General features: G+C 36.5%; 1 protein-coding gene across 2 annotated transcripts in view; it reads right to left on the bottom strand.

Annotated features, from left to right (window-relative positions):
* The window catches only part of LOC131061669 (vacuolar-sorting receptor 3), a 37,097-nt gene extending 26,136 nt beyond the window's left edge, over positions 1-10,961 (bottom strand). Inside the window, exons 1-8 of one of the 2 annotated variants that reach the window (XM_057995487.2) lie at positions 10,810-10,961; positions 10,355-10,672; positions 7,718-8,410; positions 7,429-7,517; positions 7,185-7,254; positions 7,027-7,110; positions 6,843-6,919; positions 6,642-6,723 (exon numbers count right to left, since the gene is read on the bottom strand). In XM_057995487.2, coding sequence (XP_057851470.2) covers positions 6,642-6,723; positions 6,843-6,919; positions 7,027-7,110; positions 7,185-7,254; positions 7,429-7,517; positions 7,718-8,410; positions 10,355-10,664 — 1,405 coding nt within the window. In that variant the 5' untranslated portion in view covers positions 10,665-10,672; positions 10,810-10,961. The remainder of the gene's footprint in view (positions 1-6,641; positions 6,724-6,842; positions 6,920-7,026; positions 7,111-7,184; positions 7,255-7,428; positions 7,518-7,717; positions 8,411-10,354; positions 10,673-10,809) is intronic. The other variant, XM_057995486.2, reaches the window with a different exon arrangement.
* Positions 10,962-13,766: the final 2,805 nt, after the last annotated feature.

The raw sequence follows: 13,766 nt of genomic DNA on the forward strand, positions 1-13,766 counted from the left end.
GATCACCCTTGGTAGAAAGACCAAGGAAATGTCTGAGTGACGCTACCAAATACACTAAGTATGAATTCATGGAGAAAGTCATGGTGGTAGGGACTGCTGCAAGTTGCTCGCACAAAGCATCACTGATAATCTCTCCCCATGATATATGATGGGATTGCCTTATGAACATGGTAAACTAATACATCCAGGTTTCAAAAACATTAGTGTTCAAGACCCATCATCTTGCTGAGGAGAGTAATGATGTCTCCAATTTCCCACTTAAAGTCACAACGGTACAACTTGGCCACCTTGTGAAGGCAGCTCATGGCTCATGAATCCACCTGTTAATATGACATTTGCAGTCATTTTCCCTCTTGAAATAGTACTCGGCTGCACTATCCTTTGAAATTTCCATATAAACAGGTGTTGGTGGTATTCTGAAGACTTTCTCAATTGTATCTGCATCAAGGCGGATTATTGCCTCACCATCATCAGTTTTAATGGTTCTCGTCTCCTTGTCAAAGTGATGGGTGCAAGCAAGAACAAATTCAGGTTCTAGGGCAGCCACTGAAAAAGAAGATGTGATGGATGTGGCTGTCCAATAACCGCTGCATATTGCTATCCTATGGATCCTCCACTCTCTTGATGAATTCTGACATGTCCACATGCCCTATCTCCGTGTCTTTAATGTGATCCAAAGGAGAGGAAACTTGCAAAGGTGAAACTTCATTCTGGTACTTGTCATATTTATACTTCATCTTCTTCGGAATAGGAGAGGATGGTAAATCTGACATTGAAGGATAAACTGGTATATTGCGATGAAGACTTAAAAGTGTTAAGGCAACATCATAATCAGCTGCAACTAACATTTCTCCTTCTTTAAATGGGAAGAACTCCAACCCTTGCACTTCACGAATTTGTGAGAGAAAGATGAGAAATAAATGGGAATGGTGGAAATTTGACTTTGACCAATTTTGGATATTGGGGAAAGTTTTACGAGTATACAAGTTGGGAAGAATGAACATGCAATCGGATTTTTAAAACCCGAATGCAAGTATACATGTAAAACGGAAAATGAAGGAATGAGTGAAAAATGAGACTTAGACTTGTGGGAAATGACGTGAACGGAAAGTATGGATATAAGCAATATGGATGGATAAAAATAGGAAGGTTTTGGGAATGTCATTTTCAAGAAAATGGGAAGAACTTTGGACATGCAATCCGGTTCTAAAAACCCGATTTTGGAAGGATGGGTATTTTTCATCTTTACAACTTGGAATTTCAACAAAAGATGGTTAAATTCTTATAACCATAAGGGAAGATAAATTATTTTCATCCAAATTGTAATCGGGATTTAAAATCCCAAATACAAGTAAAGAGGGAAAATGGAGAGGAACAATGGAATTCAAAAATTGCTTTGCAAAGGGGAAAAACTCTCTCACAAAAACCGATTTTTGAGGCAAAATCAACATATACACAAATTAACAACTAGAATGGAAAAACAAGAAAACAAGAAAACAAGAAGATGAAACAAGAAGAAAAGAAATCATACCTTGTTTCAATCCAAAATGCTTCTTCAAAAGATGATCAATCTTTGATTGAAGAAGACAACCCCTTAAGTAAGCAAGAAACAAACTTGAAAGTTGAAACCATTGCCACGTTTTTGAAAAAACATCTTAAGCAACAAATCGTGGCAAAAAATGCAAGTATAATGGCACAAGAACCGGTCAAATCTTCCTCCAACCTCAACGCCTAGGTGAAGGAAACCAAAACAATTTAGGGAAGAAGAGATTCGTGGAGTTTGGATCCACCAAAACGTGGTATTTGGCAAACACGTTTTTGCTGTTTTAGACCCAAAAAACAGCAAAAATAAACTCCAAATGGCGTGATATGAGTTTCAAGATGCATGAAAATAGGCAAGAATCGAAAACGCCTCTTCTTCCCAAAAAAAAAATCTCCACAAAAATTGCTTCAAATCTCCAACAAAATCGCCTTCCTTAGCTGGTCGGGTTTTTGGGAGTGAATGACAAGTTTCATTTTACATGTAATAGTGAAAATCGAGTTTTTATTTTCATATTACAAGTTTAAAATTTCACTTTTCTTTCAACAAGGCAAAATCGGGTTTTTAAGACACAATAGCAAGTTTAAATGCCTTTATTTTCTCTTTATGGAGCAAATCGGGTTTTTAAGACTCAAATGCAAGTTTAAAATGTCACTTTATTTTCATTCTAAGCAAAATCGGGTTTTTATGAGAAATATACAAGTTATAATAACTTGTAAAGGGAAAATAAAATCCCTTCAACAAGTTTTAATAACTTAACACATGTAATAGGGGAATAAAATCTCCATTACAAGAAAAAAACACTTAAATAGGGATTTTACAAAAGAATTACAAGTGACTTTTAAATATGCAATTTAAAATTAACTTGCAACTTATCCAAAAAATCCCTATTATGACTTAAAAAACCAAAAAGCATCAAGGGGGAAATTAAAAGTAAGTTACAAGTTCATTTTCCATAAAGTTCACTTGTAATTAGCTAAAAATTTCCCTACAAAGACTAAAACAAAGAAAATCATTAAAACTTGCAACTTAAGGAAAATTTCCCACCTGCAGTCAGGGAGAAAAAACCCAAAATTGAAGGAAAGACATAGCAAACGAACTCAGAATGCGATGAAATTTGAAACATGGTTCGAGGATGGACTAAGGATTAAGCCAGTCCAAGGGCAAAGCAAAATTATGCCTTGGGAAGCGTGTCATAGAGTAAAATTTTCATTTTTTGATAAAAATTTCATGTAATAGTCCCTCATTTTTTAAAACAAAAATGAGGACAGCAGTTTTTAGCAAGTTGCAAGCTTTGTATTACAGGTTTTCTGAAAGTGCTTTGTACCAATCTTGTAATTCTTACGTTACCGAGTACTGCTAGTGAAGCCCGGGTCCAAGTACGGGTACGTTTCGGGTTTGAGTATGTTTGGCTACGGCCTTCAATTCTTCTTGGGTTCCTAGGTTCATGCCTTTTGTGAAGGACCCATACCCAAGCATAGTTTCATACATTAAAACCTCAGTTTCACTCTTCATAACTTTGTGACAGCATTTTTAATCAGATTATGCCAGCAAGCAAGCAATTAAATATCATTTCAGTTGCATTTGTGAGCTATACCTATGAACACGGGGTTAGTAAACTTTATATCAGCATTAATGAGATTGATTGTTGATTTACATTATGCATATGTAGCAGTTGTTTTCTGATGTTCTGTGAAATCACTTTCCTTGTGTTGTTAATGATTTGGCATTTTGTCAAATGTTTAAAAAATGGAATTGATCCAGCTTCTACACTTGACACATCTAGTGGTAGTGGCAATCCAATTGATTGTGGTTGAAATGAAATTGAACCTAATGTTTATATTGACCTTGATGCTTTTGATGAAGAAGAACATGAATATTAAATATCGATTGTAGTTTGAATTTTCATTGTGTAATGACATTTTGAGACTTGAGTATTTTCATTTTTGCAAATTATGAATGAGGTATATATATAAGGAAAAAAATTGTCGTGCCCACAAATTTGTACCCATACCTGAATCGGTAACGTAGCATAATTCAATTTACTAAAGCATTCATGTCTTCATATTTAATCTTACCCATATTTATGTGCACTTGCATTGTTCAGTCTCTTCTTGTAGCCTAACAATGCAAGCATGTAGCTGTAGAATTTATTTTTAGTCCAAAAAGAATAAAATCATTTTCCTTGACTTGAAGATCATCTCAACCTTTTTCCATACGTGAATCCAAAAAGACACTTTTAATTTTATTCAACAAGAACATGAACCACTATAAGATTGTGAATAGCAAGTACATATTGTTCATAGTAGGTTAGTATTGTGTTAGAGGAAGCTTCCTTCTTTTAATTTGAAGAGTGGTTCTTCTACTATGCATGTTCCATTTTGTCTTGTACTAAAGGTGCAAGTTAAAACACTAACGTAGCTACCTACATGACTATCAGGTCAAGAGCATCTATTGCAAATCCATAATCTATTATTCAGGCCCAAAACAGTTCCAGATCACCTTCCAACCCTTTGCCTTCATCATTAGCCTTAAAAAACAAACAAGATCTCCCTAACTCTATTCCCTGTCCTTTCTTAGACTAGCTTCCATTATTGTTTCATTCATAGTTGCAGTGTTTATCTTTACTTGGCAAATAATTTGAAATATATGTCATCCAAGGAAAAAATTTAGATTAGTCTAGGTAAAAGAAGACACATAAAAGAAAGCAAAACTCACCTTAAACCACACAAGGTAGCTCTTATTTTCAATTTATTTTGGTGAACCCAGCACCCTAACACTTACAATCTTCTTCCATAAAAAAAGAAAACCAGAAACAAAAAAGAAGAAAATTGTCAAAAAAAATTTGGGGTATTACCTTCAGCCTACCCATAATCCTCATCCATTGATTCATCATTTAAAACAATGCAATACCATCTTTCCATTTCCTCTTCTTTCTTGTGAAACATCTACTTTAATGCTTCCCTCTTCCATTGGCATTTCTTGATATCTTGCTCCTTATACAATCACTTCTTTCCTTCTCTCCAATCTCTTAGTTCTCATAAACTGCACCCTTATTTTCCTATTTCTCCTCATACCCACTCATGGCTTTTCCTTGCATTCTCCATGGCTTCCTACCCACTCATGGTTTTTCCTTGCATTCTCCATGGCTTCCTACCCACTCATGGCTTTTCCTTGCATTCTCCATGGCTTCCTACCCACTCATGGCTTTTCCTTCCATTCTCCATGGGTTCTTCCCTTTCCCCTCTCTTTTCATGCTAATTTTCTTGATCCTTGCTTTTGTCACGGCCTCTTTTCTAGCCATCTTCATGTACATAACCATATCCTTGCCTTTTTAAATTATGCTCTATCTACTTCTTCCTACAACCACGTTGTAGCTTATCTTACCCATCACCCTACCTTTGCTCATTTGCTTAGCACCTCCCCTTGTGCCATTCATTCCCTTTGACATTAGTAATTTTACATCTCCTCTACCTTCTTACTCCCGTTATATTCTCACTACACCTCCTATATACTCATGTTTCCTCCTATTCCACTCCTTGTGATCACTTCTCTCCTAAGGCTCCTATATTGATAATTGATCAAAATGACGCCTTTACTGAATCTTCCCACAATGAAGATGAGGTTCATGTGCCTTACAATGGCTTATCTTTTCCATGAACATCCTTTACACAACAATGCATATCCTAAAACACCTTCTCCCTCCCCCTCTTACGCATCTTCCTTTCGATGAGGAGGCTAGTTATCATGATGATATTGAACAAGAAACCATCATAGACCATTTCTTAACTGTCACATTGGATGCACTCCACAGCAATGAATCGAACATCACTTCTTCTGCAATTCTTCCTCTCCTCCCCAACTCTATCCCTTTTCCTTCTCTGTCCATAACCCCTTGTAATGCCTTGTCTGCACAATATGATACACAATCTCCCTTTGCTGCTTATTCTTCTAAATCTCTAGCTTCACCTACAAGTTCGAATGATGAAATCCTACATTGTACGTGCAAATATTCATGGCTACTATACATGAATTTTGTTATTATAAAAATATTCTTTCTTATTTTCCCAATACTTTACATGGAGATGCACTTAGAGGGCTTAATTTACGTGGAATGTTTTTACTTTATTCCATGCATTAATGAACACCTTTATTAGTCACTTTACAGCTCAGACTCAAACGTGTCTTCCCCTTCCTCTTGTAACACAAAGAAATTATTCTTCAAAGTTACCTTCTTGCAAGATAGTACAACTCATTACACAGGTATCCAAGGGTCGTCGTGGATAAAAATATAGATCTTTCTAAGAAACACCCAATCCTTCTTACTCTGCAATTCCAAAACATGAAAATTCACTTTACTTCTCCTAATACTTTCTTCTCCCCTCATAACATTGTCTTACATGAGGCATCTCCTCCTAAGATTGTCTTATGTGAGGCACACCCTCCTTATTCTCCTCCTCATTTTTCTCCTTATTTCCTTGACTATTCTTCTTTCCCATTCCTCCTCCTTTCTCTATTGCCCTATGTGAGGCTCCTTTTAATACTGATTTTGATGCTAGAGCCACACTTACACACTAGACAAAATATAAAAAGTACTTTTGTTCCTACTTTACCACCTACATGAGGTTCCTGCTAAAGTCCATGCACTGCCCTGTGCTGCAGAATATACCTCTGTTACAATAACAATCTTTTGTTCTCGGGGAAGACAGTTCATCATATTCCCCCTCTTCTTCCTTTCCTTCCTATCAATCTTCTGATGAAACCTAAACATATTAAAACACACTATTTTATTTTCTAAATATAGAAACTATAAACCAGCCCAAAAAACTATTTCAAATAGAGAAAATGTGTCCATATGGAGGCCAGCATACCCCCAGAGATCTAGCAGATTTGTTTTGCATTTAAGTAACAGAATTGAAACATGTTCCTATAATTCAGGAACTTTTAAGTCTACCCCATGTCCTCTGATGCAAGACTACATTTATATAATAAAAAACAACAAAAAATACATTAAAACTAGTCACACAGTAATACTTAATTATTGAAGAAGGTGCTTCAAAATAAAACAAAAAGCTAATGATGAAAAACGCACAAAGCTTACCTTCACAATAACTGTATCCATCACCCTGAAATTTCACGCCATCAACAATAGGGCACTCACATACTCGACCCCGAAATGTATCCTTTCATGAAAATCCAGAACAAATGCAACACAATTTTTTATTACATTGATCCGATTGCTTAAAAAAGCTGACTCTAAAACTTTTATGGCTGGTTCCACCTCAATGCGGAAATCATATACCTTGCAAGCAGTGATATTTGCCTTTGTATCTTGCCAGCACCCACCATTATTTTCCACACACTCATTTGTCTGTATCCCTGCAAATGGCAAAGAGTTTGAATCCTAAAATATTTGTGACTTTAAAGTTTGAAGAAGTTATTACTTTAACCCTATCGATAAGAACTTACATTGAAGAAGAGCTCACCTTCACTCAAACAAGCAGCTGGCTCGGTTGTTTCTTCAAAGCCTGCGCAAATTGCTTTCATGACAGCATTTTTATCCAATTTCCCTGCCAAATAATTTGAAGTTATAATTGAGTTTACAGTCTTCCCAAAAAACATTCCACGGAAAGTAAGGAGTTACCTCTATACTGTATGTTGTTAATAACTAGAGTGGGCAATATTGTAACATCGCCTTGAGAACCATGTCCGACCTATAAAACAATGTCCAGTCAGAGATATAAGCATTCAATAATAGAGTACTGGAATCAAAAATAGTGTACAGTATAGAAGATTATTTACTCGACCAATAGAATGCATATAATATCAAATTAAAATACCAGAATATGAAAGCAGCTGAGAGAAAATGTAAAGACCATACAGCTAACCTGAACATCTTGCTCTGATTTCAAAACACCGTTCTCTGCATTTGCTTCTGAATCTCCCATGCACTCATCAATTTTCTTGCTATCCAGACCTGTTAAATAGTACACAATCACGATGGGAAACAACTGAAGGATGCTTAGAGACACTGTCTCGGAATAACTTACAATAGAACCTCAGAAATTACCGAAGAGCTTAGAGATTTACACATCCCAAACTTAATGTGATAGGCTTTGCTTGTGCAAAAGAAATGTTGATTATATCATATCTTCAAAAGATTATTAAAATACCCACCTAAAGAATTAATCACTTTCTCTGCACATTCCTTGTTATATTTATTCTCTTTCATTGGACATCTAATGTGAAAGTCGGTCACATAATCCCACCAGACCCACGGCTTTCTATTTTCCGTTGCAACTTCGAAGACACACAATTGTCTCAGATTTTCAATTACCACATCTTTGCCATCATAACCTTGGCTAAAATCATGTTCTGGATCAGGAGCACAGTACCTTCCATGATTAATGCATTGGGATTTACACTGCTTGCTCAAAACAAAGGCTTCTGGGCAGTACCATGTTATGTAGTGAGGAGTAAACAATGTATAACCCCCTTTCTCAAGCGTCTGAGCCACTCCTTTAAAATTCTTTACAAAATCAATTTGACCTTCACATTTTGGCCCACATTCATCATTGCTGTTTGTCCAAAACTCATACTCAACGCGGTCATCAGGGTGTGGAAGGGACTCCCTCCAGTCGAGATTAATAGTGACCATCTCCCTATTACTCAGAGCTTTCTTCAAGCTATCGCCCAAGCTTTTTTCAATTAGAGCAGATGGAATTGTAATCTTTTCCAAATATTCTGCTGCTGTGCTATCCTCGGCAGGTGAATCCATGGTTATAAGAGGCTCAACCTTGTCGTCTGTAACTAACACAGCTGCTGCTCCTGCATTTTGGGCATTCCAGACCTTCAAAGCAAAGTAACAATCTGCAATGGAAAAATGAAAAAAATTAATTACTTGAAGTTAAATTACATTTTTTAAGGCAATAGGCTATCCGGACTGACCATCTAACATATAGAAAGAGGCTAAATCACGGCACGGACATATTCTCAGGACTTTTATTTATAAAAAATAATTATTTAACAATACTGGGTTGTGAGAAGCATATAATTAGATATATAACTCTCAATTCTATTGAAAAAATGCGCAAAGAAGTTGAGAGTTTTCCACCGATTTTGCATTACATTCTAGAATAAGAAGAGAAGAACTTTGAGTAAAATCAAAATATACATGAAGTACAAAGTATCATTTGTGGTAGGAATGACTAATACATTTTCAATTCTATTTAGTTTATTCTTTAAGCATTGTATCGTCGTTACCACAATACGAGCTCCAAATAATTCTGGAGTGTCATCTATCAATTTTGCCTTACTGTTCCAAAAATTATTGGTTTTTATTGTTTTGCAGGGACCTGTTGTTCATGACTCAGCTATCAATGACGGTCGATCCTCCTTTGTGATTTGTTATACTCTCATATGCTGCCTATCCTTTTGTTGTTGCCTAGGTTATTGAAATTGAAACTGTTATTTCATACTGTGGTGGGTGCCTTGTATGGACCCGTAAACTTTTATGTTACTAGACTTATTTGATATCTACAGTCAGCTTCTGAGATATGGGTACCTTTCATGGGTTTTGATACTCCATTTATAATAGTCCTGCTTATGCTGGTTTGAGGATATGGTAGTCTCATTTTGACACATATTTTATGGACCTTTTATCTCAATTTAAAAAGTTGACTGATCGTAGACAAGGTGATTCGGCGACTGCATATGCCACTGAACTTTGAAGTTATGGCACCTTGTTATTACTGAAGTTATATGCAACTTGCACAGTAAAAAGAAGCAAATATACAATTAGCCTCATCTGGTTGCAAAACTTTTATAAATAGAACGCGATTCCTGCCTTGAAAGTTAAAGAAGAGTGAGACAATATCAATGTACAAGAATTGCAAAACCTTGAGGAAAATCCATGGAGCTTTAGCTTGCTATTCATCTTCTCAACATAAATTATGCTTTCATTTTGCATTACAGTGCAGCATCTCAAGGGACATTGACACGTTTGAATTTAAATTGTGGAAGTTTCACCCACTGTGCTCTGCTCCACCTAACTGAAAAGGGGTGAAGCATCTAATGAAGCATCTATGATCTAAGGGATAACCAACTGGACATATGAATTGTGATCGACCTTTCATAGACCATCTAGGAGTCAAATCTAAGACCTTTCATTTGTTGTTGGGTGCTTTCCCACTAAACTATCAGTCATGCAGCCATCTTGATGCTGGTGCATATTCAATTTAGGTGTAGCTCATTTTCTACAATCCCCTGTTTTAGCTACCCTGCAGGTGCTAGGGGAGCTCCAAGTTCCTGGCTTTGCTGAGCTTGACTTTGATATTATTTTCAAAGACCAACTACCTAGGATCTCCTGTTTGCTCTTAAAGTCCTTTATCACTACGCTATGAACCATCTTCATGACCAATCCATCTTTGATTAATATGACCCATTTTCCAACAAATTGCTTCTACCAAACATAAGCTTTTAACATAAATGTTATTAACGGATGGGACTTAATCAATACCTATGGAACTTCACCTTAATTCAACAGACTTTATTTATTGAAATTCAATTGTACAAATTATCAATCTGTCTTTAGGGACCCATATTTCATTAATGATGGTTCCCAAGAACTCATGTCCCTCATGACCATAAGCACCTAAAAACTAAATTAGAATATTTAAATCCCCCAAAATTCATTCAGATTAGAACACAGAGAATGTCTAAATTCCCCACACAGAAGGGCAGCTTAGATAATATCTAAATCCCCCAGACAAAAGAGCAGTTCAAATTAAGTATATAAGGAGGGTGAGGACTTGCCTCCACGATCAAGGAGCAAAAAGGAGGGAAGTGCTCCAGGGCGCGATTCATAAGAAGTGCCGAAGGCATCAGGAGATTCACAGCCGTTCCGATTCTTTTGGGGATAAATGACTGTTCCGAGCATTGCTCCCCCGTACTGTGGCACTCCAAAATTACCTATGGCGCTGTCATAATTTCTCTTCAAATCCTCTGGTGATATTACTCTCAAGCTGTTCTTCTCCACATTAAACTTTGACATACAGGGAGTTGCCAACCAACAAAAAATCATCACCACACCCCAAAACAAAAACACTTCCTTTCTTCTCTCCATCCTCGAGTCTGCTCAAACAGAATACAGAGTTCAGTAAATTGTACAAAGATTTACAACCCAATTGCGAAACAAAGTAAGACACATGTTCATAGACTTAGGCTGGGTCGTGGTGAATCCTTTGGCTCTGGCAACGAAAAATTATTACTTTCATTGTAGAATTTGATAAGGAAGAAAGCCTCAGATTGTCTAGATAGGATTGTTCTTCCATGCCCGCACCTCGTGTTGGCTGGCCTGTTGCGTGCAAATTTGATTTTTTAAATCTTGTGCTCATTCAGGTATGTTACACGTGAAAAGAAAGACAAAAGTAAAAGAAAGATTTTTCACTTTTAGTAGTGCACGTCGCTGTCGGCAGTGTGGGCACGGGCTTTTGTGTTATCGAACAGCTCTGGATATTCGTTGCTTTCGTGCCCCCACACACGTGCCAATATATTCCTTTCTCCTCAAGATACTTCATCTTCCCTCGTTCTCTTCGGAGGTGTCTTTTCAGTATCATCTTCTTCACAAGTGTTATTTTCATATCAGAAATGTTAATTATTAATAAGAATCAACTCACATCAACTTAAATGCAAAATCCAAAGATGGATGATGTCTAAAAAGGAGTTGGAAGATAGAAGATGTAGATATTGTACTAAGGGGTGGTGGAGACAAAATGGTATTACACCATGGAGTGTCTAGCCTACAAGGATATAACACCAATTGTGTTGAGACACTAAATGTAAACACTTTGAATAACCTATTTGACAAAGAAAAGATAACAAGAGTTGTAGACTCCCTAATCAAGATACGAAGTAGAAGATTCGAGAAAGAAAATGAGGTTTAGCCGTCTGTAATGTCTTGCTAAAGAACCCCAAAGGACAACTCATCTAGCTAACTAACCTCAAGAAGACAAACATATTTTTTTAAAGAGATACATTAACTCATTAAACTATAATAATGAATAACATAATATTTAACATGAGAACAACTTATCTAAGCACAAGTTGAAACAACTTAAACCAATAACACCTACGTCCTCAAGGGTCCCCTAACGTCGCTACAAGGCAACACTAACACTTACTAAGGCATAAGAAGTAGATCTAACTAACCGTTGCATAACATAATTCCTTAACATAAATAAATAGATCTTAACATAAAAACAATATCATATAAGAACTAAACAAACATGATTACCCCAGAAACTAGGTTCACTTTAAATCCCAAATCTTAATGTTCCTAAGATTACTTTCCACATTATCACATAACCATAGCAACTGAACTTAGATAAATGAAACTATGCTCATGAAATACCATTTTATGTATTACAACTAACATCTGCTCACTAAGAACCTAATCATTCATAAGTGACAAACAGTACCAACATCGTACTATCTAAACTCACAAAACAATCACATAGTTATCATCATTACATTACATCTTCCTCTCAAAGAGAGAGTGTTCAAAAAACATAATGAGTATAAATGGAAATTTATTCTAGATACATGAATGAAACATTACATAAGAGAATACAACTTGCATACTAATTCCAAAGCACTTGTAATTGAAGAATACACAGTCCATCCATGAAGCTCGCGAACACATCATCAAGATTCTCAATGGAAGAAAGCATCAACCACCCGACCATGTGGAACCCAAAGGTCCACCCCCTGTACTCTGGAGAATGACATAAGTCCCCACACACCAGACATACCACTAAGGCTGACACTAACACAACCATGGAAATGCAATGAACACACGTATGCAACAATCACAAGGTACTAGAACAATATATAACACTGACTACTAGAGGCTTCTACACATCACCACATAAACTAGGGTAGCAAGCTACAACTAGGGAAGAGTGTCATCACATGGCATCAACATGGGTTTCCTTGGTAGTCCAACCCTTTCCAAACTCATACCCCAACGCCCATTTGACTGCGCATGTGCAACTGAACAATCCTTCCATGGAGGCAAGGAAGTTCGATATGCCATACAAGCCTTCCCAATCTCATCCTGAGTCTAAATGAGCACTCCAAACCATGAGATCTCATCCTTTGTCTATACAAGCATATGAGGCATGATTGGGGCACCAACAATTATCTTATTAATGTGTGTACAACCCATCCCTTAATTCATTTAAGTTAATGTTATCACTTTATTAATACAACTCTCAATGAGATTCCCTAGTAGCCACTTTAGCGCCCCAACACCCACTTTAGAGCCACTCCCCCTAACTTGTACCTAGACACCACTAACCTACGGGTACAACAAAAGGATCACAACAACCTCAAACACATCCAAGGAACATATAATGATTCTTCACAATCTATCTCATAAATAAAGATCTCATTAAATAAAATAGGAGTTCCATAAGACCCCAATCAACAAAAAGGGTAAAGTCCTTAATCCACTGATTCATAATCATTAAAGCATGGGATTGGGCCCATGATCACCAATCCAAATCCAAGTATCCATACATAAATCAAATCATATAATTCACATTAAAATCTGAACCATAACTTACTTTCCAATCAATATGACATTCCTTTATCCAAATGCACTTAAGGCATCATCATAAATGCAAAATAAACAAACCATATTGAATGAATGCATAGAACTGAAAGAAGAAACATGAATGCATTTCAAACCAACCACTCAGCCTCTGGAAAATGCATATCAGAAGTTATAAACCCAATAAAAAAACCCTGGATTGACCCGGACTTACACAAGTCCCAAAAACTAAATCCGGAAGCCAAACTAGGTTGATTTTGGGCTCAGAATTCAACAAACAAACCAATCCAAAAGCAAAATATAACCGAAACCCATTTGGGAGGGGTGAGTCCCCTTTCCATAAATTCTTGTAGATCACCCACAAGACAAATAATAAATCTGCACGAAATCAAACACTAAAAACTATCCAGAAATACACTACATAGAGAACACATACTTCATTTTTCAATCAAACAAATAGCAATGAATGCATTAAACTTTCAGAATGAAACCATGGCATAGAAAACTTAGAGAAGACAAACTTTTCAAATCCACAAATCATTTTTATGCATAGAAATTAATTAGCACAATAATTCCAACATGGGAGTAGAAGAAAATGGACAAAAAAGATGG

This window comes from Cryptomeria japonica, chromosome 7, assembly GCF_030272615.1.
Source record: "Cryptomeria japonica chromosome 7, Sugi_1.0, whole genome shotgun sequence".
Classification (NCBI taxonomy): domain Eukaryota; kingdom Viridiplantae; phylum Streptophyta; class Pinopsida; order Cupressales; family Cupressaceae; genus Cryptomeria; species Cryptomeria japonica.